This window comes from Rhinopithecus bieti, unplaced genomic scaffold, assembly GCF_001698545.2.
Source record: "Rhinopithecus bieti isolate Rb0 unplaced genomic scaffold, ASM169854v2 scaffold_25394, whole genome shotgun sequence".
Classification (NCBI taxonomy): domain Eukaryota; kingdom Metazoa; phylum Chordata; class Mammalia; order Primates; family Cercopithecidae; genus Rhinopithecus; species Rhinopithecus bieti.
Window position 1 is genome coordinate 582,639 of NW_016811676.1, and position 26,617 is coordinate 609,255.

The 26,617-nt window shown below is 44.6% G+C and overlaps 1 protein-coding gene across 6 annotated transcripts in view; it reads right to left on the bottom strand.

Moving 5' to 3' along the window:
• The window catches only part of HLCS (holocarboxylase synthetase), a 261,748-nt gene that overhangs the window by 149,443 nt on the left and 85,688 nt on the right, over positions 1-26,617 (bottom strand). For all 6 annotated transcript variants that reach the window (XM_017894636.1, XM_017894630.1, XM_017894635.1 and 3 more), the window contains one exon: positions 8,697-8,968. In XM_017894636.1, the coding sequence (XP_017750125.1) occupies positions 8,697-8,968 (272 nt within the window). The remainder of the gene's footprint in view (positions 1-8,696; positions 8,969-26,617) is intronic.

Below are 26,617 nucleotides of genomic sequence, written 5' to 3' on the forward strand. Positions count from 1 at the left end.
TATATATATATATATATATATATTTTATGGGATTGTGTTTCCTTTTCTTCTCCTTCATTTGGAGAAAGTCAACTGTCTCCCACACAATGTTTCCTCAACTCACATGAGGCTGATTCACAAAACTAGCTCAGCCATCTAAAAGCACCAGAGGTCACCGAGAGATAGAAAGGCTGGTTGGTGAAGGCTCTGGGGTGGGGGCATCACCAGGTCAAAGGAGGTGAGCTGAAGGTGCCTGGAGAGCATCTAGTGTTCCAACGCCTCTGATCTCACAGCTGAAGACAGTAAGGCTCAGGGAGGAGAGACTGTCAAGGTCATAGAGCTAGTGGATGATAAAGTCTTGGTTCCAGCATTTTCCCTACTAGATTACGAGCTCTACAGCATCAGGAACAAGGCCCAACACACAGTAACTGCAAAAACAAAAACAAACCCCGCACATCTCTCCTATATCACTGAGCCTACTTCATTTCTGCCCAAAGCCCCAATGCTCAGGCCAAGAACGGTGTATGCAACTTTACAAACTGGCACATGCACTAGGATCTGCTTCTGCAAATGCGCCGTCTGGCATGGACGCTGCCTGAGCCGCCAGGACACCTCTCCAGTGCCTAACATGGTGCCTGGTATATAGGGGGTGCTTCAGAACTGTTTATCCCATGAGGCAAAGAAGTCAAATCTAAGCCTGAAACATCAAGGGACTCAAACAGTGACAAATGAGAAATCAGCTTATTTAATAAGAAAATCTAAAATATTATTTACAAATACAAAACGTTCAACCCTTGGCCAGTTCATTCAGATTGCACAAGTATACGAAGGAAATCAGCATAAGCAAGGTTATGCTCATCTGGTCACCACACATTGTGGTTTCACGTCATTTCACTCTCAGATGGAGATTTGATATGAGTCAATCAAAAAAGATGCTATCGGCCGAATAAAAGATGATTCCAAAAATAGCACAATGACTCAGTTACCCCAAGCTCCTATGTTTCACAGCCTAGCCTCATGCTGTCTCTAGAGGGTTGTCATTTATCAGGAGATTAAATGGAATGTGCCACACTCCCACCATGTCAAGGCAGAGTGAACTCTGGGAGGGGCCTTTCCTGCAGTGACAATGGATTTGCAGTGGCTGGTCCATACCCCCTTCCCTAGACCCCACCACCACCAGTAGCTCACATTTGCAAAGGGATTCCTGAGCTGTAGCTGTGGGATGTGAGCCTGGAACAAGGGGAAGTTCACTGTCCCAGACACAGACACGGACTGGACCCATGTCCCTGAGACTCTACTTAACTGGCTGAGCTAACTGTTCACAGGGAAACCTACCAGGAAATAGCACAGAAAAATAAAGACCTCTGGTATGAAACAAAACCGGCAATACACACAGCATAGTGATATGGTTAGGCCCTGTGTCCCCACACAAATCTCATCTTGAATTATAATCCCTGTAATCCTCATAATCCCTGGGTGCCAAGGGAGAGACTGGATGGAGGTAATTGCATCATGGCGGTGGTTTCTCCCATGCCGTTCTTGTGATAGTGAGTTCTCACGAGATCTGATGGTTTTGTAAGTGTTTGGTAGTTCCTCCTGTATTCATTCTCCTTCCTGCTGCCTTGTGAAGAAGGTGCCTTGCTTCCCCTTCGCCTTCCACCATGATTGTAAGTTTCCTGAGGCCTCCCCAGCCATGCTGAACTGTGATTCAGTTAAACCTCTTTCCTTTATAAATGACTCAGTCTTGGTTAGTTCTTTATAGCAATATGGAAACAGATTAATACACACGGCATCCGGAAGGTGTTACCCTGGCAATAGTGTGGAAAAGCAATTCACGGTCAGGAAGACATGTCAGAGAAAATGGCTGCAGCCTGGGATAAAGGATGAAATGACCTTTTCTAAGCAAATGAGTTGGGTGGCACAAGTCAGATTCCTGGGGAAAGAGCATCACTCACGGGGTTTTGACTTTTGACTCTGGGGGTGAAGGGGACTCAGTCATCAGCAAGTGGCACCCACATTGCCCTGTGCTGCTTCCTCTCCTCCGAGTGCTCTCCCCTCTACTCAATCACAAACATGCTTCCAAATTTGTGGGGTGGGGGCACAAGGTGAAGGCAGTGGGGGTTCATGCTGTAAGACAAGCCACTCGCATGCCCAGAGAGATCAAAAGAAAGCTCTCTACACCAGTACCATGGTAGCTCAGCTGGATTTGCAAAGAAGAAAATATCATGTCCTCAAAAATCTGTAAGAAATCTCCAAATCCGCCTACATGTGTAAACACCTTAAAAAAAATTCCTCTAATTACCTTGAGTAAGCACTGAAACAAAAGCAGTGCTGTAAGTCAAATAATTATCTTCACCTGTGATCCTAAATCTGGTAGACCCTGGCACTATGAGAAAGTATACTACTTTCAGGGCCTCCAGGTATTTTTCTTGATAGTCTGAAAAACTGAAAGTACATTCCTGAGGCAGAATCCTAACTGTCTTCCAGTGTCTACCCTCCTCTCCTCCTTAGTGATAGAAGCCTGGTTTCCAGTTAGATCCATGGATGCCTGCTATAAAGACCACATTTATTTCCCAGCCTTGTTTGTACGTCATGTGACTAGGTCCTGTTCATAATACATAAACAAAAAGGCCATATGCAACTTCTGTCCCTTGAAGAACGGGGATGTGGCTTCTTTACCCCTTCCTCCTGCTTACTGGCTCAAGTAAGAACATAAACACTGGGATCGCCATCCTGGACATGTGCTGAAGGTGGCCGAGCAATTCAATTGGGCCCTTGACACGTGAGCCAACACACCAACGCTGGACTTCCCATCTCAGTCTATCTCATTTGCAGGAGAGAAAAATAAAACTTCCATTCTGTTCAAGCGACTTCTATTTTCGGATATCTGTTGCACACAGTGAAACCTAATCCTAATGGATCTAGGAACTGGTACCTGAATCAGGGGTGCTAGGTCTCAGATTATATGTATGCCACCAGAAACAAGGAATAAAAATGCAGCCTGACATGGAGGAGATGGGCAGGGGATTGCTGGCAAAGACACAGGTCTCACAGGTTCTCAACTGCTGATTGCCGCAGCAAAGCCTCTGATGGAGTCCTGACCTTCTACATGTTGCGAGGTAGACCTGGTGTCTCTTAGAAGCTCTATCCTTATAGGAGACAGCTCTGAAAAATCAAAATGTCAGTGTTTGCCAGTCCTTGACACTGTCGGCAAGGTTCAATCAAAGAGAAATGATCTCCAACTAAAGCTAACTAGTCTCAAGAAAGTGGAAAAGAATACAGATTTGATTAGAAAGGAGCTCTGTGTCAGCAACCAACAATCTAAGTTGAGCCTATGGGGCTGTAGCCCCAGCAGGAGGTAAGACAGAGGCTTCACCACATAGAGCCCAGAAGTCTTGTGCCAAAGACATGATGAAGGGCCTGGCCTTCCACCCAAGCCCACGGTTTCATTTGGCCCAAGGGAGTTGCTATTAAAATGGGAGGGAAGGGAATGGCAGAGCGTTGAGGCCTTTAAAAGACCAGAGTTTTTAGGCTGAAAAACTGTCTAGACAAGATCTTGATGGTTACTCACATGGAACCAATCAGAAGCAGACTAGAGGGCTACTAAAGTCCTGAGAGACTTATATCTGTACAGAAACCTTAAGGCTGGCCTATAAAAAGCTGTGACTATTCAGTCCTCAAAACAATACCCAGACCCCAAATCCTCCCAGAAAGCGGGTGTTGGAACCCCATCCGCTCCAGTATCCGTCTCTGATGTGGTACAGAGAAGACCCTTTCAGAAGGCAAAGCCACGGCCCCAAAAGATCCCGGGCAAGAGCATTCCTGGAGGGCAGAACATGGGCTGCCAGACAGCGAAAAGGAAACATACTGGCCACTAGTGCAGGGGGTACAGGGGGACTTAATGGTCCCGATTTCTACTACAGCAGCGTGGCACATGGTGTGCTGGGGGCAGAGAGCTCGTCTGTTTCAGCTAACAGATTGCAAGACCTTAACAGGCACATCTGGCCCTAAAAGAGAAAAGGGCCCATCATCCAGAGATCCTGAATCTGACCGAGGGGAAGGAAATGAATGCGATACTAGGGCCGTTCTCCTTGAGGAATAGGTGAGAGTTTTCTATGGAAGGGAAGACAGATGCATGTGGACTATCTGGGACCTCAGCAGAAACTGCTGGCTGTTCCCTACTGTGTCCTTCCCTGACTTCCTTAGGAATACAACTCCCAATTTTCAGCTGGTGCAGGTTCCATAATGGGGAAGGATGGACGGAGAAAAAGAGATTTTTTAAATCATATGATCAAGATCTATATGTAATGTAAATTTCACTTCTACTTCAGCCCATTAGGAAAGAGCTGCTCAATTGCTGCAGACATGATAAACACAGATGAAGAGAGAAATAAGCATTGAGAGAACCCAGTCCATGGTTTTGAAAATTCTTCTTGTCCTGTATGGTTGGTTCATCAAAGTGATAGTCTCATCATGTTGCCCAGGCTGGTCTCAAACTCCTGGGCTTAAGCAATTCTCCTGCCTCAGTCTCCCAAAGTGCTGCAATTACAGGCATGAGCCACAAAAAAAGTATCCCACTTTTTTTGAGATGGAGTCTCGTTCTGTCGCCCAGGCTAGAGTGCAATGGCACGATCTCGGCTCACTGCAACCTCTGCCTCCAAAGTTCAAGCGATTCTCTTGCCTCAGCCTCCTGAGTACCTGGGATTACAGGAGCACGCCACTACTGCCTGGCTAGTTTTTGAATTTTTAGTAGGCACAGGGTTTCACCATGTTGGCCAGGCTGGTCTGAAACTCCTGAACTCAAGTGATCCACCCACCTCAGCCTCCCAAAATGCTGGGATTACAGGTATGAGCCACCGCGCCTGGCCGTATCCCACATTTTTGATAAATATTCAGAAACAGGAACAATTCCACACACAGTAAATTCTGTTACCTAGAATTCTACACACTGGTGTAATACTAGTGTTTGACACTGTTCCAGTAATGGCTCCAAAGCATTAAAACAATGGTCCCCAACCTTTTTGGCACCAGGGTCCGGTTTTGTGGAAGACAATTTGTCCATGGACGGGGGGTTGGGGAGTGGTTTCGGGATGAAACTGCTCCACCTCAGATCACAAGGCATTAGTCAGATTCTCATAAGGAGCACGCAACCTAGATCCCTTACATGCACAGTTCACAATAGGGTTTGAGCTCCCGTGAGAATCTAATGCTGCCGCTGATTTGACAGGAGGCAGGGCTCAGCCAGTAATGCTCACTTGTACCGCTCACCTACTGCTGTGCGGCCCAGCTCCTAATAGGCTACAGACCACAGCCCGGGCGTCAGGGATCCCCACACTAAAAAATAAAAGTATGAGATTCATTGCTTTGTGTAAAGCACACAAAAGCAGCAACTGGAAGAGAACAGCTGCCGGTACACATTACCTATTATTACTACCACAAATAGACTATGTTTCCATAAGGATAGCTGGTTAACATGGTTTGGATTTATGTTCCTGCCCAAATATCATGTCGAATTGTAATCCCCAGTGTTGGAGGAGGGCCTGGTGGGAGGTGATTTGGTCATGGGGGTGGATATTCCCCTTGCTGTTCTCATGATAGTGAATGAGTTCTCATGAGATCTGGTTGTATAAAAGTGTGTGGCACCACCCACTTTGCTGTCTTCCTCCTGCTCCCATCATGTAGGACGTGCCCGCTTCCCCTTCACCTTTTGCAATGATTGTAAGTTTCCTGCGGCCTCCCCAGTCATGCTTCCTGTATAGCCTGTAGAACTGTGAGCCAATTAAACCTCTTTTCTTTGTAAACTACCCAGTCTCACTTCTTCATAGCAATGCGAGAACAAACTGATACACTCAGGTAGGATCAAATAGAGTTTTAGAAATATTTTGGCCTTATTCTTAGAACATAAGAAGCCATGTATTTTGTGCATCCATCTATCTTGTGGTCCCTCTGACACCAAGCTGACCTCTTCAAATGTCTTCTCCTTAAAAAGGCAAGTGCCTCCCCAGCAGGAATTTCTTCCCGGGTTCACTGACTCAGTAGGCTTCTGTGAGTAACTTCACTTTGTAGTTTTAGGAAGGAACCTCCGGGAACAGTGGATGCAGGGCATCTATGGTAAGCTAAGGCCGTCAACAACCATTCATTCAGTATCAGCTCTGCACCAAGTGAGGGATTAATAACTAATAATCAAACCAAACAAGAAGAGAAACAAAGATTCCAAAACACCCTCAGAAAGGCCAAAATATTTTTCCCCCTTTGAAAAAAATAAAAACTCTTAACCCTATGGGAGGTTCCACCTCTAGTGTTGGCAAGCTCAGCTTCAACGTCTCTCAGACACTTGTACAGACCTGAGTTTCCTAAGGCGGAGGGTTTTTTTTTTTAAGTTTAATATCAAAAGTGAACTTCCTGATATCCAAGACTATTAAGGCAATATATTTATGTAGGTTCTTTTTTCACCCAAAAACACAGGCTGGACAGCATGTGGTGAAGCCCAGCCCTGTGCAGATGTGTGGGAGCCTTGGCCCGTCCACACTCTCAGGGCATGTGCTGCCCTCCTGGCGACACGCTGCCCTGGCCACAAGCTCCAGGACCACACTTCCAAGGTTCCCAGATGGTGCTAACACGAAATATTCTTCAGTATTCTCCACAGAAACAACAAAAACAGCCTGGAAGTACCCGTATTTTTCTACCTGAACTTTGCCTCCCCAAATCTTTTGTTAATAACTTATCTGACTTTTTTATTCAGAAAATGTAACTATCACGAGTTACCCCTTCAATATAATAAAGTCTTCACTTGAGTAACAAAGGATTATCAGAGAGTTTGCAACAAGCAAGTGATGACTGTTCCATCTACAAGAACAGGCTTTTTCCTTTTCTACTGGGAAGCAATGGATGTCGGGGGTGGGGTGGAAGCAGCAGAGTTAAGAAACGCTGAAAACAAAAGTACCTATGACAATACAAATTAACTCAGTACACAACAATTGTTAATGAACACAGCTCACAGTTCCCCTCCCAGTTCGCCCCCGTTACTCTGATAATCCTCCCAAACGATTCCGCCAAAGCCTCCTCTAATACAACACATATACTAAAACTGCCATTCCGATGACCCTAAGTTTGACAGTCAAGAAAATGCTCAAGTTGGCTCCTCATTTTATATCAATATAGCATTAAATTCCAGAAACTATTATTAGGAAAAAAGGCCAAAATATTCCCATACATTGAATTATACCTCTGTCTAATCATGTGGTCCCACGAGTGAAATGCTTAGAAACTATGAATCCAGTTATTTTTGGAATATTTCACTCCTTATTTTTGACCCCCACATTGAAGGAAGGCACTTTTGTTATTTATTCCCTCCCTCTATAACCCGATTTTTTTTTTTTTTTTATCCCCCAAGTTCTAGGGAGCCTGTTTTTTTTTTTATTCCCCCCCTCCAATCCCCTCTTTTTTTTTTTTTTTTTTTTTTTTTTGAGACGCAGTCTCACTCTCGCCCAGGCTGGAGTACAGTGGTGCAATCTCAGCCTCCTGGGTTCACGCCATTCTCCTGCCTCAGCCTCCCGAGTAGCTGGGCCCACAGGCGCCCGCCACCATGCCCAGCTAATTTTTTGTATTTTTAGTAGAGACAGGGTTTCACCATGTTAGCCAGGATGGTCTCGAGCTCAGACCTTGTGATTCGCCCGCCTTGCCTCCCAAAGTGCTGGGATTACAGGCATAAGCCACCGTGCCCAGCCTGTACCCCAATTTTTAAAACTATAATAGTATTAGTACTATTGGGGAGTTTAAAACAATTCCTTTATTTTCCATTTTTTAATCTTTAGTCAGAGTCTACATAACAGAAGGAATCAAAAGGAAAACTTGCAATAAGAGTAAATTTCAAATATCCAAATGGGGTAATGGACTGCTTTAGAAAAGGTACTGGGGCTGAGCATGGTGGCTCACGCCTCAAATCCCAGCACTCTGGGAGGTTGAGTCAGGAGGATCACTTGAACCCAGGAGTTCGAGGCCAGCCTGGGCAACATGGGGAAACCCTGTCTCTACCAAAAACACAAAACTTAGCTGGGCGTGGTGACGTGTGCCTATAGTCCCAGCTACTTGGGAGGCTGAGGCAGGAGCAACCATTGAGCTCAGAAGGTCGAGGCTGCAATGAGCCGCTTGTACCACTGGACTCCAGCCTGGGTGACAGAGCAAGATCCTGTTTCCATAAATAAATACATAAATAAATACATAAATGTATTGGATAGCAATGTACCAAAAACACTTTTCAAAATACAAAGCTCTGACTTTTTTCAATTTACACAGCTTAGGTGCCATTCAAACTTCCTCTTCAAATGCCCCTCAAAAACATCCTAAATTAAATGTCTAACACTGATTGCAACTGCACAAAAGAAGAATGATAACCTGAGCAATAATGCCATTGGTTAAACATATTTTTTCATATTAGTTTATCAAAGAACATTTTGAAGGCCTGATTCAAGGAAGCAAGACACAAAGCACAACCAACCACCTTCCATTCCCATAAAAAACAAATCTGTGATCAAAGAACTTCACCTTCCTTTTCCACAATTTAACTCTTCTAGGACAAGAGTACTTCCACTTTGCTAATAGGTCTCGTCAAACGCATTCCTCTACAACTCTATCCCCTCCTCCACTGTTGGTAAGAGAGGATGATCAACGGAACAGGTTTCCTCCGAGCAGATGCAGGAGGCCTGCGCACACCTTACCCATCCAGGAGATGCATCGTTGTGGGGGTCACTTCGGCAAACAAAATTACTTTCCCCAACTGCTTGGTCTGCAGATTTTGGCGATAGATCTCCAAGTTGAAATTTTCTGATGAGAAGGCCTCCATGTTGGTCACCACAGGTATACAAGATGGGGTTATTTCTACTTCAGACACGTAGGATGAAACAAATCTAAGAGACAGCTGGCTGGATTTTATTTCTCCCTTGGAGTTCACGTGTTTCCCAAGCCACCGCATGAGAGGATCCCGGATTTCCTGTGTCATAAAGAAATGAGAAGGTCATAATTTGGCATTACATTAGATCATGGTAGCTTTTCCTTATGCCATTTTGGCAATATGAGTACTTCCTAATTCATGACCAATAAAAGCTGGATTAACATATTCCATACATCTAAACGATTAGACAATATGGTAACCATATACTTAGTATGCTTATACTATAAAATAAGCTGTGCAGAAACCAGGATCCAAGAAAATCAGTTCAGTTCATGATTATACTTCCTATCTTACATTCTGTCATGATTTGCAAGATTCCCCTCCAGTCTAGAGTTCATAAGTAGTTCTCCAGTCCTCTGTGCATTTTATCCTCTGTGCATTTTACGGAAAACTTTTATCTTTTCGCCCCACAAAGAAATTCATTATCCTATCTGCAAAAACAACAACAGGAAACCCTGGGGGAAAGAAGTCACAGAACACAAAGCACGAAAATATGAGAACACTCGGTCTCAGCCTCATGTCTTAGAGAACCTCCTCTTCCTCCTGTAAAGACAAGGCAACTTGATCACCGACAAGGAAGACACTAATCTTCACAAAGAAAGTGGGGTACCCCAAAGCTGATTTCTGTTTGCCCCAAATGGAGGTACAAGGAGGAGAAGGAAGGCAAAACCTAGAAGAGACGTTGCCCAATCCAGGTGCAGAGCTCTCTATTCTACCCGTGAAACACCACAACCTGGAGGAGGTTCCCCCACCCCAGACCTTAGAGGTCCCAGAGGCCTTCCTCAAGGGTGGTTTATCAGGAACTGAGGGCTGAGGGAAGTCATCATCTCAAGAGGACTGCACAAAACTTACTAAGATCTCAGTAAACACAGATCCAGGCTCTTAGGCCATCCTCCTGCAAACACCAGGCCCTTCACGTCCCAGAACTCCCTGTGGCTACAGAGAAGTGGCTTCAGAGATGAAATTTAATTCAATGAATTTCAATTGATCAACCTTTAAAACTCACATCTAGTTTGCAGATAATACAGAGAAGAAGAGAACGAGTCAAATGACTTCAGAAGAAAGCATTCAGGGCTGGACACGGTGGCTCACACCTGTAACCTCAGCAGTTTGGGAGGCCGAGGAAGGCGGACCACCTCAGATCAGGAGTTCAAGACGAGCCTGGCCAACATAGTGAAACCCTATCTCTACTGAAAATACAAAAATTTGCCAGGCGTGGTGGCAGGTGCCTGTAATCCCAGCTTACTCGGGAGGCTGAGACAGGAGAATCGCTTGAACCTCGGAGGCAGAGGTTGCAGTGAGCAGAGTTTGCTCCACTGCACTCCAGCCTGGGCAACAAAGAGTGAAACTCTGTCTCAAAAAACAAAACAAAACACAAAACAAAGAAGAAGAAGAAAAAAGAAAGCATTCGGAAGAAATCCAGGAGATAAAACACTTTACAGGACAGCTGGGCTGCAATCTTCAGCTAGTCAATGTCACGGTGGAGATGGGGTGGGGACAGGAGTCGAGAGGGGGACCCAGTCTATATTAGAAGGGGCTTAAAAGACATAATGAAATGCAATGGTTAGTTCTTTACTGGATTCCAATTTGAACAAACTAGCTGGAAAGGACAATTAGGAAATCTGAATGTGAGCAGCATGCATTAGACAACAAACTGGAATTACTTCAGTTTTAATAGGTGTGATAAGGGTACTGTGGAGGCCAGGCGCAGTGGCTCACATCTGTAATCTTAGCACTTTGCGAGGCTGAGGCAGGTGAATTGCTTGAGCTCAAGAGTCTGAGACCAGCCTGGGCAACATGGTGAAACCCCGTCTCTCCTAAAAATACAAAAATTAGCCAGGCATAGTGCCATGCAACTGTAGTCTCACATACTCAGGTGGCTGAGGTGGAAAGATTGCTTGAGCCCAAGAAGCAGAGGCCACAGTAAGCCAAGATTGCGCCACTGCACTCCAGCCTGAGTAACAGAACCAAACCCTGTCTCAAGGAAAAAAGGAGGTAATGTGGTGACATAGAAAAAGTCCTTAATTTTTAGAAATGTATATATGTCATGATATCTGTAAAATTTACCCCCAAAATACATAAAGTAAGGCAAAATGTTGATAATTGTTAAATTATGTTGATAATTGTTAAATCTAGATGATGGGTATTTGGGGTATGGGTTAACAGTATTCTCTCTATTCTTTTCCACATTTGAGAACTGTCATAATTAAGAGTAAAAAAAAGTGGTGATATAAACATAAGCTATTTAAAAATAATAAATTCAGGCCGGGCACAGTGGTTCACGCCTGTAATCCCAACACTTTGGGAGGCTGAAGAGGGTGGATCACTTGAGGCCAGGAGTTCGAGACTAACGTGGGCAACATGGTGAGACCTCGTCTCTACTAAAAGTACAAAAATTAACTGGGCGTGGTGGCACATGCCTATAATCCCAGCTACTCAGGAGGCTGAGGGCAGGAAAATCTCTTTGGAACCCAGGAGGCGGAGGTTGCCAGTGGAGCCGAGATCATGCCACTTGCACTCCAGCCTGGGAACAGAGCAAACTCATCCTCAAATAATAATAATAATAATAATAATAATAATAATAATAATAATAATAAAGAATTCAGGCGGGCGCAGTGGCTCACGCCCTGTAATCCAGCACTTTGGAGGCCCGAGGCAGGCAGATCACGAGGTCAGGAAGATCGAGACCATCCTGGCTAACACGGTGAAACCCCGTCCTCTACTAAAATACAAAAAATGAGCCGGGCATGGTGGTGGCCTGTGTAGTCCCAGCTACTCCAGAGGCTGAGGCAGGAGAATGGCGTAAACCTGGGAGGCGCAGCTTGCCAAGTGAGCTGAGATCGCGCCACTGCACTCCAGCTGGGCGACAAAGGCAAGACGCCGTCACCAAAAAAAAAAAAAAAAAGAATTCAATTGGCCATACACTGGCAACCCATTCCCTCTGTCATCCACTCAACAAACGTTATGGGATGTCTGCCATATGGCAGGCAGTCTCACAGGTTCTGAGGACGGAGCAGTGATCAAAGGGATCAAAATTCCTGTCTTTGGAGGGGTAATGCTACAGTGTGCGAGTCAGAAAGTTAAAAAAGTCCGGGCGCAGTGGCTCACGCCTGTAATCCCAGCACTTTGGGAGGCTGAGGTGGGCGGATCACTTGAGGTCAGGAGTTCAAGATTAGCCTGGCCAACATGATGAAACCCCATCTCTACTAAAAATTCAAAAAATTAGCCATGCGTCGTGGTGGGTGCCTGTAATCCTGGCTACTTGGGAGGCTGAGGCACAAGAATCACTTGAACCCAGGAGGCGGAGGTTGCAGTGAGCCAAGATCGCGCCACTGCACTCCAGCTGGGGTGATAGAGTAAGATTCAGTCTCAAAAAAAAGTTAAAAAACAGTAAACGCAATACATAGAATGTTAGAGAGTAACACATACAAAGGAGGGACAAGAAAACAGAGAAGAGAGGGAGGCCACTTCAGATCAGACAGATGGAGGACCTGCTGAGAAGGCGACGCTTAAGGAAACGCCTGGAGCAAGTGAAGGAGGACGTTAGAACAAAATCCATAGAACTATGTCATTTATATTTATTTATAAAGGGATTCCAGCAAGTGCAGAGGCTCCTGGAGCGGGAAAAGAGCCTGATCGGGGCAGAGTATTTGAGCAGAGTGAGCGCGGGGAGAAGGTGGAATGTCGGGGCCAGAGAGGCAGAGGGGGTGGCAAGAGCCATGGTCCACATTGCAAGGGCCTCAAAGGCCACAGTGAGGACTGGGCATTCACTCGAGGAGCAACAGGGAGCCCCAGAAGGTTCTGCGGAAGGGCGTGGGATGTCCTACCTCTGTTGGAGCAGGATCACCCCACTCCGACTCCTGTGTTGAGAAGAGCCTGAAGGGGAACAAACAAGCAGAGAAACTAGTTACAAAGTCACCTAAATGAACCAGGAGTGAGACTACAGCCTGGACCAGCGTGCAGCAGACATGGTGAGAAAGGATAGGATTCACAGTATACTCTGAAGTACAGGCTACAAGATTTGCTAACAAGTCATATTTGAGATGTTAGAGAAAACAGGGGCACAAAAAACAGCCCATGATTTCTGGCCTAAACACCTGGAAGGACAGAACTGCTGCTGGAAATACCATAGAGAGAGCAGGTTTGGAGAAGAAGAGGCAGGAGGTCAGCCCTGGGTGTGCTAAGCTTGAGATATCTATTTAAAATCCCATGGGTGCTGGGCGCAGTGGCACACACCTGTAATCCCAGCACTTTGGGAGGCCGAGGCAGTCAAATCACTTGAGGTCAGGAGTTCAAGACCAGCCTGTCCAACATGGTGAAACCCCATCTCTACTAAAAATACAAAAATTGGCTGGGCATGATGGTGGGCATCTGTAGTCCCAGCTACTTGGGAGGCTGAGGCAGGAGAATCACCTGGACTCAGGAGGTGGAGGTTGCAGTGAGCCAAGATCATGCCACTGCACTCTAGCCTGAGCAACAGAGAAAGACTCCATCTCAAAGTTTTTTTAAAAAAAAAAAAAGGAAAAAAAAAAATCCCATGGAAACAATGAACTGGCAGTAGAACATGTGAGTCTGGAATCCAGGGGAGAGGTTCGCACCATGGATATCAATTTGAGAACTGTCAGACTATGGGTGATCATTTAAAGCCAAGAAAGAGGATAAGATCCATGAAAAGAGTGACTGTAGTTACAAAGAGGATGCAAAGTAGGGCTGCTATCACCAAGGGTCACAAATCGGGTGGCTTGAGACACTAGAAATCTATTCTTTCACAGTTTTGGAGGAGATAAGTCAGAAATGAACACATCAACGGGGCCATGACTCCTGGGAAGGCTCTGGGGGAACTCATGCACACGCCTTTGCTTCTGGTGCTGCTGCCACTCCATGGTGCCCCTCGACTTGTACACACATCACCCCCATCTCTGCGGCCATCATCACATGACGTTCTCCTCTTCAAGTGTCCCTGATTCTGTGTGTCCTCTAGTCTTCTGAGGACGCCAGTCATACTGGATTAGGGATCTACCCTAATGACCTCATCTTCACTTGATCACATGTGCAAAGACCTGGCTTCCAAACAAGGTCATATTCACAGGCTCCAGGGCTGGGGCTTCCACATATCTTTTTGGGGGACACAATTCAACCAACAATAGTGGTCCACGCTTAGGTTTCAGGGAGATCATAAAGAGTGTGCAAAGGAGATTGAGAAAGGGAGAGAAAATCAAGTGTGTTTGTGAATAGCAGCAGGGGGCAGTGGTCGCGGGAGTCTCCTGATCCAGTTTTGAAGGCTGGAAGACGATGACAGTGGCATGGGGAGAGGGCTGAGAAGTCACCGCTGGCCTCGGCGCCGCAGAGCCCAGCCTCTGATGAGAGCAGTTTGAGAGGCGTGATGGAGGCCACAGTCGGATGGGAGTGGTGAAGAGAAAATCTGCAGACTCCAGGAAAAAAACTTCAGCAAAGAGTCTCCTCTAAAGGGGAAGAGAGACGGGGGCAGTGGCTAGAGGGAGGAATGGGGGCAACGCAGGCTGAGCTTGGTTTAAAGGGGAGAAACAGCAGCATTTTCAGATTGATGTGACAGGTCCCCTAGAGAAAAGAATCCAGAGACCAGGTGGGGTGGAACCCAACAATATAAGCAAAAAGGTCGGCCTTGGGAGCAGAAACAGCTCCCCCATAGGGATGGGGGCAGCTCAGGCTCCCCTCTGGGGACACTTGGTCTTATGACTCCACTGGTTCCAGACCTCCCTTGGCCCTTGCTGGCTGCAGAGCCACAAGGCACAGCCTGGTAACTGAACTTCGCTGCTCCCACCCTGCTCCACGGCTGCAGGGAGGTGGGAATCCTGGTGCTGGTGGCCGGCAGAAGTCATCTTATGATTGCTTCTGTGTTCTCAATAAATAGGAAGCAAGATCATCAGCTAAGAGAGAAAAGAAGGCAGGAGGTGTTGAAGTTTGGGGAGGGAGGAACGAACAAGACAACACAGAGAAAGAGAAGATGAATGTAGTGGGGAAAATCTTCTGAGCGGCAATTCCCCAGGGCAGCTGGAAGCATTTGAGCACCACAGAAGGTCAGTGACTGAACTGAGAGTAAGAAGTCTGCATGACTTTGTGTTTTTATCCTGCCACAGTCAGCTATCCAGCCAAGTGGGCTTAGCAGAGAGGAGGCAGTGAGCTGAAGGTGTACAGAAAGCAGTAACTGAGACTAACCGACCACAAATGAGGCACTGCTGGAGACAGAAAGATAAATAGGACTGATCCTGTTGGGGCTGGAGAGTGAGAGGAATGTCCCTGGACCAAAAAGCTTAGGTCAGCACCAGAGAGAGCTCCCAGAGAAGGTGTGTAAAATAAGGGGTGACCCGACCAGAAAAGTTGTTGGAAGAGGTCAAGCTCAAATGAGCTACCAAAAGCTACATTTGGTCCTATGACAGCACTAACTTTCAGTTTTCAGACTACAGAATACCAAGATAAATTTCAAATGGATTATTCCCTGTTCACCATTCTTTCCTTGGTATATACTCTATTGGAAGAAGAAGAAGGAATGAATAAATAACATACAAAGGTGATCCCCAAACCTCAAATCTGGCCATTAGTTGTAACCAACTCTTCCCCTAAAACTTGGGTCAATGCCCTTAAAGCATAAAATGCACAGATCTGAATTTCCACCACTTTCCCCAGGGTAGTTGGATGTCACCAGGCCACCACACAGGCTAGAGATACATACAGGTGAATAGGTTAAGCCACAAAAACAGAAAGATAAAACTATTATTTAACTCAAGCAGAAAGCTAAGAGGTTATTCATCAGATGATGGTAATATAAATATCCCATTCAAAGTCAATGAAAACCAGGATAAAATGAAAAAGAAACAACTAGCACTAAGTAGAACTTTCAGAACAGGAATAATGCAGGAATTATCCTCTAAAGTGAATCATCCAGATTGACTACGGCATACATACATCATTCATTTAAGAAATATGTATAGAGTACCCACTGTGTCTTAAAAATAGTACCACAGTAGAAAGAGAAGAGGAAGGACAGATATTGCTATAGTTTGAATGTGTCCTCCAAATTTCATGTGTTGGAAACATAATCCCCCAATTCATATGTTGATGGTACATGGAGGTGGGGCCTTTGGGAAGAAATTGAGATTGAATGGGGTCATCAGGGTAGGGCTCCTATGGTGGGACTGGTGGCTTTATAAGAAGAGAAAGAAAGACCTAAACTGGCACACTCCTGCCCTCTTGCCATGTGATTCCCTTCCCATGTTATAATGCAGCAAGAAGGCCCTCACCAGATGATGGCACCACACTCTTGGATTTTCCAGTCTCCAGAACCAAGAGCTAAATAAACCTCTATTCTTTCTAAATTACCCAATCTCAGGTATTCTGTGATAGCAACAGAAAACAGACTAAGAGAGATGCATACACATAACTACAAGACAGTGTGACAAGTACTACAAAAATTCACTCAAACTATTCAAACATACACTTCTCTTTGGCAAAGTAAGTCAATCTGACTTGCCAAATTTAATCACCTATTCTTTTCTGCATGCAAGTTGAGAGCCATATTCTCAAGAAATTACATCATCACTGTTATGTCTACTAATTACTAAAGTAACACTCTAAATTATTTGTTTTTGAAAGCAATACTTAGACATGCACAAATCTGCAAAATAAAACTGATGAAAGCAAGGCATGCAGGTTTTTTTCTTATACCTATTTTACATAATCTTTCAGGGCTTACTCAGAACCAAGTGAATTACTCAGAACAAAGAGAATCTAAAAGGTATCAAATGAAACCAGGACCCTCTTAAGAAACATAACTATATACCACCCATAATTATATATAATTAAATATTTATATTTATATTCACTACAGTCAAATACATTTTAAGTACCATAGGAAGCATTTAGCCTCCCCCAAAACTTTCTCCCCACTCCACCATTATCCCTGGACAACATAAAAATTCTGAATAAAATTCTGGTTGTAAGAAATACCAAAATTACTATCTGTTTGATGTAAATCTGCCTGGCATGTCTTCTCAAATGCACTCAAATTATGATTATGACTTGAGAGCTGCATATATAGCTGCTAATAATACATGTAGGGAAAAGGAATTAATTCATGACTCTTGTCTAAACTCTCCTAATGATCATGCAATGTAAAAATGTTACTGAAGAAAAAAGGTTTGGATCATAGACATCAAGATAAGTGGGCTGACATAAAAGTAGCACTACCCACTCTGCAATCCGTAAATCTACCTATTTCTTTGAACTCAACTACCGGAGGATAGTTAAAACGTCACTTCCATAGGAAGGATGTCTCTGACCCACAGCCGTTCACAAACTTTCATAAACCCTTAGTTACTCTATAGCACTTATCACGACTATACATAATTTGTATAACTGCTTATTCAATGCCACACAGCCTTATTAGAATATAAGTTCCAGAAAGATAATATACATATGTTCCTGTTTCGCTCCCAACTGTATCCGTGGAACCTAGGACAAAAGTGCATGCTTAATAAACATTTACTGTATAAATGCATATTAAAACCTTACCAAAGAAAACTCTCCAAATAACAGATAGATAGGTAATCAAGAGGTAAAACTCAAAAAAGACAATGAGTATGGTCTTGAGATGGCTACATGAGCATCAAAAAGAAATACACAATCTTTGAAATCATTACAGCTAGTTCTATTGACAACAAACAACCACTATCAGATTCCACTTCAAGGGGGTTTATAAAATTCTAATTAATGTTATTTTTCTAACATTTAAATTTCAAGAATTTAAGTATTTCTCTTCCTCTAGGATTTCAGGTTAATTAAATACAATTTGGGTGGAACCAACAGCTGAAGGCTTTATAGTCACATAAATGTGGCCCCTTTAAATCAGCCACAGCACCCAGGCATTCTCAAGAAAGGTGAATATGTCTTTTATTGGGACATGTTGCACAGGACATGAAAATCCCAAGGAATCTTAAAAATAAAACCAAAAAAAACTAGAACTTATAAGTGAGTTTAGCAAGGCTGCAGGATACAAGGTCAATATACAAAAATTGGCAGGGCACAGTGGCTCACGCCTGTAAGCCCAGCACTTTGGGAGGCCAAAGCGGGTGGATCAGTTGAGGTCAGGAGTTTCGAGACCAGCCTGGCTAACATGGTGAAACCCCACCTTTACTAAAAATACAAAAATTAGCTGGGAGTGGTGGCACACGCCTATAATCCCAGGTACTTGGGAGGCAGAGACACGAGAATCACTTGAACCGGGGAGGCAGAAGTTGCAGTGAGCTGAGATTGCACCATTGCACTCCAGCCTGGGTGACAGAGTGAGATTCCATCTCAAAAAAAAAAAAAAAAAAAAAAAAAAAAAAATTGGAAGCATTTTTTTATTAAAAAAAAAAAAAACAATAAATATTTGGAGTCTGGACTTCTTTAAAATATCATTTTGATGGCATCAATAGATCTGAAATATTTAGGGGCATATTTAACAAAATATGTGCCAGACCTGTATACTGAAAACTACAAAACACTCCTGAATTAAAAATTAAAGATGTGTGGGCATCATGACTCATACCTGTAATCCCAGCACTTCGGAAGGCTGAGGCAGGAGGATCACTTGAGCCCAGAAATTTGAGATCAGCCTGGGCAACTCAGAAAGACTCCATGTCTAAAAAAAAGAGTTTTCCTTTAATAAGCTGGGTGTGGTGGCGTGTACCTGTCGTCCCAGCTACTCAGGAGGCTGAGGTGAGAGGATCACTTGAGACCAGGAGCTAGGCTGCAACAAGCCGTGATGCCACCACTGCACTCCGGCCTGGGTGACAGAGTGAGACCCCATCTCAAAAAAACAAAAAGAAAATTAAAAAGGCTGTAAATAACTGAAAAGATACACCATGTTCATGAATCAGAAGACTCTGACACTGCTAAGATGTCAATTCTTCAGATTAATCTACGGGTTCAATGCAATCCCAATGAAAATCCCAGAAGGCTTTTTTTTGTTGTAGAAATTAACAAGCTGATTATAAAATTTATACAGAAATAGAAACTATTTTAAATGGCCAAAACAATTTTCAGAAGGAACAAAAAGTTGGAAAACCTACATTATTTGCTTTCAAGATTTACTATAAAGTTGCAGTGTATCAAGACGGTGTGGTATTGGCACACAGACATATGTACAGATTACTGGCACAGAATAGGGTACAGAAATAGGGCCAAACATATAAGTGTGATTGATATTTTTAATTTTTTGAGACAGGGTCTTGCGTTATCACCCGGGGGGAGTGCAGTGGTGTGATCACAGCTCACTGCAGCCTCAAATTCCTGAGCTCAAGCCATCCTCCTGCCTTGGTCTGTTTGATTGATTTTTGACAAAAGTGCCCAAGTTAACTGACTTGAAAAAGGATAATCTTTGCAATATGTGGTGCTGAAACAAACATTCATATGCAAGAAAATGAAACCTTGATCTTTATCTTGCGTGTATATAAAAATTAACTTGAAATAAATCATAGACCTAAATGTAAAACTACTAACCTTCTAAAATAAAATACAGGAGAAAATCTTTCTGACCTTGGGTAGGTCAAGTTTTTTTCAGATGGAACAAAATAAGCATGAACCATAAAAGGAAAAAAGTGGTAAGCTTTTTATAAAAATTTATAAAAGTAAGACTTTATAAAAATTAAGGATATTAAGAACTGCTGTTCTTCAAGAGATAATGCTGGCCAGGCATGGTGGCCCGCACCTGTAATCCCAGCACTACGGGAGGCTGAGGCCGGTGGATCACCTGAGGTCAGGAGTTTGAGACCAGCCTGGCCAACATGGTGAAACCTCATCTCTACTAAAAATACAAAAATTAGCCAGGCATGGTAGCACACACCTGTAATCCCAGCTACTCGGGAGGCTGAGGCAGGAGAACTGCTTGAACCGGGAGGCGGAGGTTGCAGTGAGCTGAGATCACGCAACTGCACTCCAGCCTGGGTGACAGAGCGAGACTCCGTTCCAAAAAAAAAGAGAGAGAAAAGAGAGATAATGCTAAGAACAGTGAAAAGACAGACAACAAACTGGAAGAAATTATTCTCAATACTTACATCGGACAAAGGACTTGTATCTGGAATATAAAAAAGAAGTCTTAAAATTTTAAGACAACAATTCAACTTAAAGCCTGAGCAAAAGAGCTGAATAGACACTGCCCAAAAGAAAATATCGGATCGCCAATAAGCACATGAAGAAATGGCTGGCACCAATTGGCAACAGGAAAATGCAAATTAAAACCACAATGAGGTGCCTCTATACATCCACCTGAATGGTTAAAATTAAAAATTAGGCCGGGCGCAGTGGCTCACGCCTGTAATCCCAGCACTTTGGGAGGCCGAGGCGGGCAGATCACCTGAGGTCAGGAGTTCGAGATCAGCCTGGGCAATACGGTGAAACCCTGTCTCTACTAAAAATACAAAATTAGCCGAGCGTGGTGACACTTGCCTGTAATCCCAGCTACTCGTGAGGCTGAGGCAGGAGAATCTCTTGAACCTGGGAGGCAGAGGATGCGGTGAGTCGAGATCGTGCCATTGCACTCCAGCCTTTGCAACAAGAATAAATCTCTGTCTCACCAAAAAAAAAAAAAAAAAAAATTAAAAATTATTTTGAGCCCAGGAGTTTGGGGCTGCAATGAGCTATGAGCACACCACTGCACTCTAGCCTGAACAACATAGCAAGACCCTGTCTCTACAAAAAAACAAACAAACAAAAAATCCCAGCACTTTGGGAGGCTGAGGCAGGAGGACTGCTTGAGCCCAGGAATGTGAGACCAGCCTGAGCAACACAGTGACCCCCAGTCTCTACAAAAAAAAAAAAAAAAACTAGTCAGGAGTGGTTGTACGCACCTGTATCCCACCTACTCAGGAGGTTGAGGTAGCAGGATCACTTGAGCCCAGGAATCCAAGACTACAGTGAGCCATGACTGTGCCACTGCACTGACAGCCTGGGAAACAGAGCAAGATCCTGTCTCTTAAAATAAAAAGATCTGACAATTTATCAAGTGTTGGCAAAGATGTAGAATAACTAGAGCTCTCATGTCCTACTGGTGGGTATGTAAAATGGTACAATGGTTTTTAAAAAACAGTTGGCAGTTTCCTATAAAGTTAAACACACACTTCTCATATGACCGAGAAATTCTAGGTATTTCTAGAATTCCTAGGTATTTACCCAAAAGAAATGAAAACACATGTCTGCGCAAAGACCTGTATGTGGATGTTCATAGCAGCTTTACTCAAAACAGCCATAAATGACAGCATATCCATACAATGGAATACTACTCAGGAATAAAAAGTAATGGGCTACCCACACATGCAACAAGGACAAATCTCAAAAACATAACACTGATAAAAAAAAAAAAAAGACAAAGAAGAGTATACAGTACACTATATGATTCCACTTAGATGACATTTCAGAAAAGGCCAATCTAATCATCTAGTGATAGACAGTATATCAGTGATCGCCTGAGACTCTAGGCTTAGGGATGGATGAACAGATGAAAATTGATTAAGAAAGGTTCAAAGTCCGGGCGCAGTGGCTCACGCCTGTAATCCCAACACATTGGAAGGCCAAGGCGGGCGGATCATGAGGTCAGGAGATCGAGACCATCCTGGCGAACACGGTGAAACCCCACCTCTACTAAAAAATACAAAAAACTAGCCGGGCGTGGTGGTGGGTGCCTGTAGTCCCAGCGACTGAGGGAAGCTGAGGCAGGAGAATGGCGTGAACCTGGGAGGCGGAGCTTGCAGTGAGCTGAGATCACGCCACTCCACTCCAGCCTGGGTGACCTAGCGAGACCCGGTCTCAAAAAAAAGAAAAGTAACAAAGGAATCTTTTGGAATACTGGAAATGTTCTGTATCTTTGTTGTAAAGGTAGTTACACATAAAACATTTATCAAACTATACACTAAAATGGTGCATTTTCTTGATTTATATTCAACAGTAAATAAAGTTGATTTTTTAAAAAAGCAAACAGCAACAAACCTATGCAACATTAAACAACACTAAGGCCCGTGAGACTCCATATTCACTAATGTCCAAAATAACACTAATATCTCCACTTCTAAAGAGAGTAAATGCTTGAATCTGTACCTAGTGCAAATTCACAGAAGTGACTACTCTATGGTGGGTAAACATATTGCAGCGTCTGCTACAGATAGAGTGCAACTAAGATCAGAAACCCATGTTATGCTGTGTCTCGCCACGTTATCTATTGATTGGAGGCAGCGTCTTGCTCTGTTGCCCAGGCTGGAGTGCAATGATGTGATCATAGCTCACTGCAACCTTCAACTCCTGGGCTCAAGCAATCCTCCCACCTCAGACTCCCAAAGTGCTGGGTTTACAGGTGTGGGTCACATCACTTTTGAGCAGTTCCACCCGTTACTTGTCTTATCTGCTAAATTTACCCAGCTAACAAGATTCAGAGTTGAATTCAAAATATTTCTTATGATCTCCATTTATGTTTTGGAGCTTCCTTTCCCAAGAAACACCAAATCACTGATCTTAACCTATAAAGGTTTTCTATCTTAGAGACACATTTGCCTCATTGTAAATAATTAGATTAGTCGTGCTTCAGTCATAACATCATAAGTTGCTAGGCAACCAGAAGCAAGTTAATCAGAAAACGAATCATCAAAGACATGGCACGCAATCTCCTTTTACGGGTGTCTCATTCTTAAAACACTTTCAAGGAAACAGAAGCAAATATTTGTCTACTCGTATGGAATTTATATGACGCAATCCAATTCTTACTATTGGTATTTGACACACAAAATATTCACATTCGCTTGGTGTCTTCACTCACAGGACAAAGCCAGATGGCACAGCAAATCTTCATAATCAAAAGATGACACTCCTGGGCCAGGCGCAGTGGCTCATGCCTGTAATCTCGGCACTTTTGGAGGCTGAGGCAGGTGGATCACCTGAGGTCAGGAGTTCGAGACCAGCCTGGCCAACATGGTGAAACCCTATCTCTACTAAAAAATACAAAAATTAGCCGGGTGTGGTGGTAGGCACCTGTAGTCCCAGCTACTTGGGAGGCTGAGGCAGGAGAATCGCTTGAACTCGGGAGGTGAAGGATGTAGTGAGCAGAGATTGCGCCACTGCACTCCAGTCTGGGGTACAGAGCGAGACTCTGTATGAAGGAAAAAAAACAAAAAATGGCACTCTTGAAATAGGACTGGTTTTTTGTTTTTTGTTTTTTTTCCTGACTTCATTTAAGGCAGGGATTGATCATTTGACAATCCTTGGGGTGGATGTTTATTCAGAGCACCAGTACCAAGCAAAGCAAGGCTCCATGCACGTTTGCGAGGTGCCTGTCTGGGTGTCTGTGTGTGTACACCTCCTCACTAGCCTGGTCTTTTATGCAGCAGCTTCTGTCTAGCCACCCTGGTCCCCTGTGGTCTAACCAACCCCTGCCTGATCTGTCCAGATTCCACACTGCACGGCGCTGCACCCTGGCATGGGTTCTGAAGACTGCTGCTTCCTGCTTCCCACCCTGTGTTCTGCCACTAGCCCCGAGCACTGGCATGCAAAAGTGAACGGATCTGGAGGGCTTCCACCTTCCAGTGGCTTAGTTTGCTGAAACTAGTCCATTTTCACAAACATCCAGGCTGACTGTCGCTTAGGGACACCCTCAGGCCAAAATGAACCTGGAGACATGGTTTATTTAGCCCACATTTTGAACCAGTTGCAACACTTAAAAATTGAGATATTTCATATCACATTTCCTGCCTCTTTTGAAGAAGTAGCAACTCTTTCCACACAGCAGTAATGGGCTGCAGCCAAGTAGCCACCCTCATCCCGTGGAGAACACGCTCCAGCTGGCCCTATGTGTCCCCAGCAGCCAGCTGCACTCTGTGCCGCCTCTCCTGCCCCCTCCCCTGGCCTCTGGGTTAGAGACCACTCATCTTAGCCCTGGCGACAAGCCTGGAATCCACGCAGCCATCCTCCTCTGGGCCCCTGATGATGCATCCTTCCAGTTAGGTCCAAACTGAGTCTAGTAACACTGACTCTCAGAACAGACGGGGACCATTTTGGTAGTTCCTCAAAAAGTTAAACAGAGAGGGCCAGGCACAGTGGCTCCCACCTGTAATCCCAACACTTTGGGAGGGGCCGAGGTGGGTGGATCACCTGAGGTCATGAGTTTGAGACCAGCCTGACCAACATGGTGAAACCCCGTCTCTACTAAAAATACAAAAATCAGCCAGGCGTGGTGGTGAGCACCTGCAATCTCTGCCACTTGGGAGGCTGAGACAGGAGAATTCTTGAACCCAGGAGGCGGAGGTTGCAATGAGCCGAGATTAGGCCATTGCACTCCAGCCTGGGCAACAAGAACGAAACTCCATCTCGAAAAAAATATTAAACAGAATATATCACCCAGCAATTCCACTCCCAGGTATAAACCCAAAAGAACTGAGAGCAGGGACCCAGATATGTGTGTTCCAATCATCATGGCAGCATTATTCACAATAGCCAAAGGCTGGAAATAACCCAGGTGTCCCTCAATAGACACATGGATAAATAAAATGTGGCATATACAACTTAGGGGATATTATTCAGCCAAAAAAAAAAAAAGTATGAAGTTCTGATACATGTTGTAACATGGATGGACCTTGAAAACATTACGCTAAGTGAAATAAAAGCCAGATACAAAAGGACAAGTATTGTATGATGTCACTTGTATGAAATATCCAGAATAGGAAAATTCTTAAAAATGGAAAGTAGAACAGAGGTTACCAGGAGCCACAGGGAGAAGGGAAGGGGAATTATTTATTCATTGTTACAGAGTTTGTTTAGGATGCTTAAAAAAAAAAGTTTTGGAAATAGAGAGTGAAAATGATTGTAAAACAGTGTGGGTGTAATTTACACCACTGAATCAGAGACTTAAAAGTGGTTCTAACGGCAAACTTATTTTATAAATATTTTATTACAATAAAGAGAGAAAGGGAGAGAGAGAAGGAGTCAGGATCTCAGTCCCTTTATTCTCACAAAGCTCCCTGTCCTCTATGCAATTAGCCACAACCCCACCCCCCGCCATCAAGCAGCCCTGCGGACCAGGGGGAGCAAAGGGACAGCTTGCACTGGCAACCAAGGGGTCTCGCTGTGCTCTCCTCGGGGTCCCTCCTTGCTGTCCCTGCGTATCACCAAAAGAGGCCATTCAAGGGACCTCTCAGAACAAAAGTTGTTTCCAAGGTGACTTTCCACCTACTTCTCCTGCTAAATGATTTTAAGTTCTGCTTAGGCACCCACTCAGCTACAACAAGAGTGTGAAAGCCACCACTTTCTGCACACCCACTCAATGCCGAGCACTGCTAGGTGCTGTGGACCCAAGATCCCCAGTCCTTTCCAGGCGACACCCCTGCATCATTAGCACCATCCACAGCAGAAGAAACGGGACCCCAGACAGCATTAATGACTGCCCAAACCACACAGGCAGTATACCGCATAGCTGGAATTTGAACCCATGAAACCAAATCTGTCTGGCTCCCAAATCCTTGCTCTAATTCCTATCCCACAGTCCTCACAAAGAGACCTACCTAACCCAAAATGCAGCAAATTAGGAAATGCCTATTTACTACAATCAAAATGCTGATGGTATCATAAACTCAATATGCAACCATCAATAAATATAAAATGGATGTATATGGCTCAGAGCTGGGGGTGGAGTGGGAGGGAGAAGAGCAGTGGGCAGGGGTGGGAGCAGAGTGTTTGGTAAGAGAAACTTGAATTCGGCCGGGTGCGGTGGCTCACGCTGTAATCCCAACATTTTGGGAGGCCCAGGCGGGCAGATCACCTGAGGCCAGGAATTCGAGACTAGTCTGGCATCGTGAAACTCCCTCTCTACTAAAAATACAAAAATTAGCTGGGCATGGTGGAGGGCGCCTGTAGTCCCAGCTACTTGGGAAGCTGAGGCAGAAGAATCACTTGAACCCAGGACGTGGAGGTTGCAGTGAGCCAAGATCACAGGCCACTGTACCACTCCAGCCTGGGTGACAGAGCAAGACTCCCTCTCAAAAAAAAAAAAAGAAAGAAAAAGAAACTTGAATTTGAACCTTGAAGCTACCACCCATTGGCTGTGTCTACTTAGACAAGGCTGTGAGAGGACACTTTCCCAAAGAAACAAAGGTTTTAGCATGTAAGTGAGCTACTGCTGACCTCACCCCATCCGGTTTCTGGAGGAAAGAGGTGTCATATTCACAAGGTTTCCGTAATGGAAGGACTGTGGGCAGAGGTAAGAGAACCCAAGAGCAAGGAAGGGGTGGCAAAGCACTGAGAACCAGCAAGGGACTGAAGGAGCAAGAGGTGGAGCTGCTAATGGCAAATAATATTAAATACCTCGACCTCTCTCCATTTCTGCCATCAGTCTCCTGCCAGTGCAGCCAGTGATGAGAAGCATCCAGAGTTAGGAGCACGGGAGCCCAGGGATGGGCTGACAGGTGAACAGTCCAGGGGCCAGCACATCTAGCTGGGTGGCCTCGCTGGTTATGTGGCCCCTCTCACACCCAGCCCTGCACAATTCTGACTTAGTCCCAGCAACAACATGAATTTCTACAAGTCCTGATCTAGCGATGAGTCCAAACTGATTCTGCAACTCCAAAGAACTTAGGATTGATGTCATTGGCTATCTAACTCCTAAGAATACGAGTTCCTCCAGGGCTGAACTTGCCACAG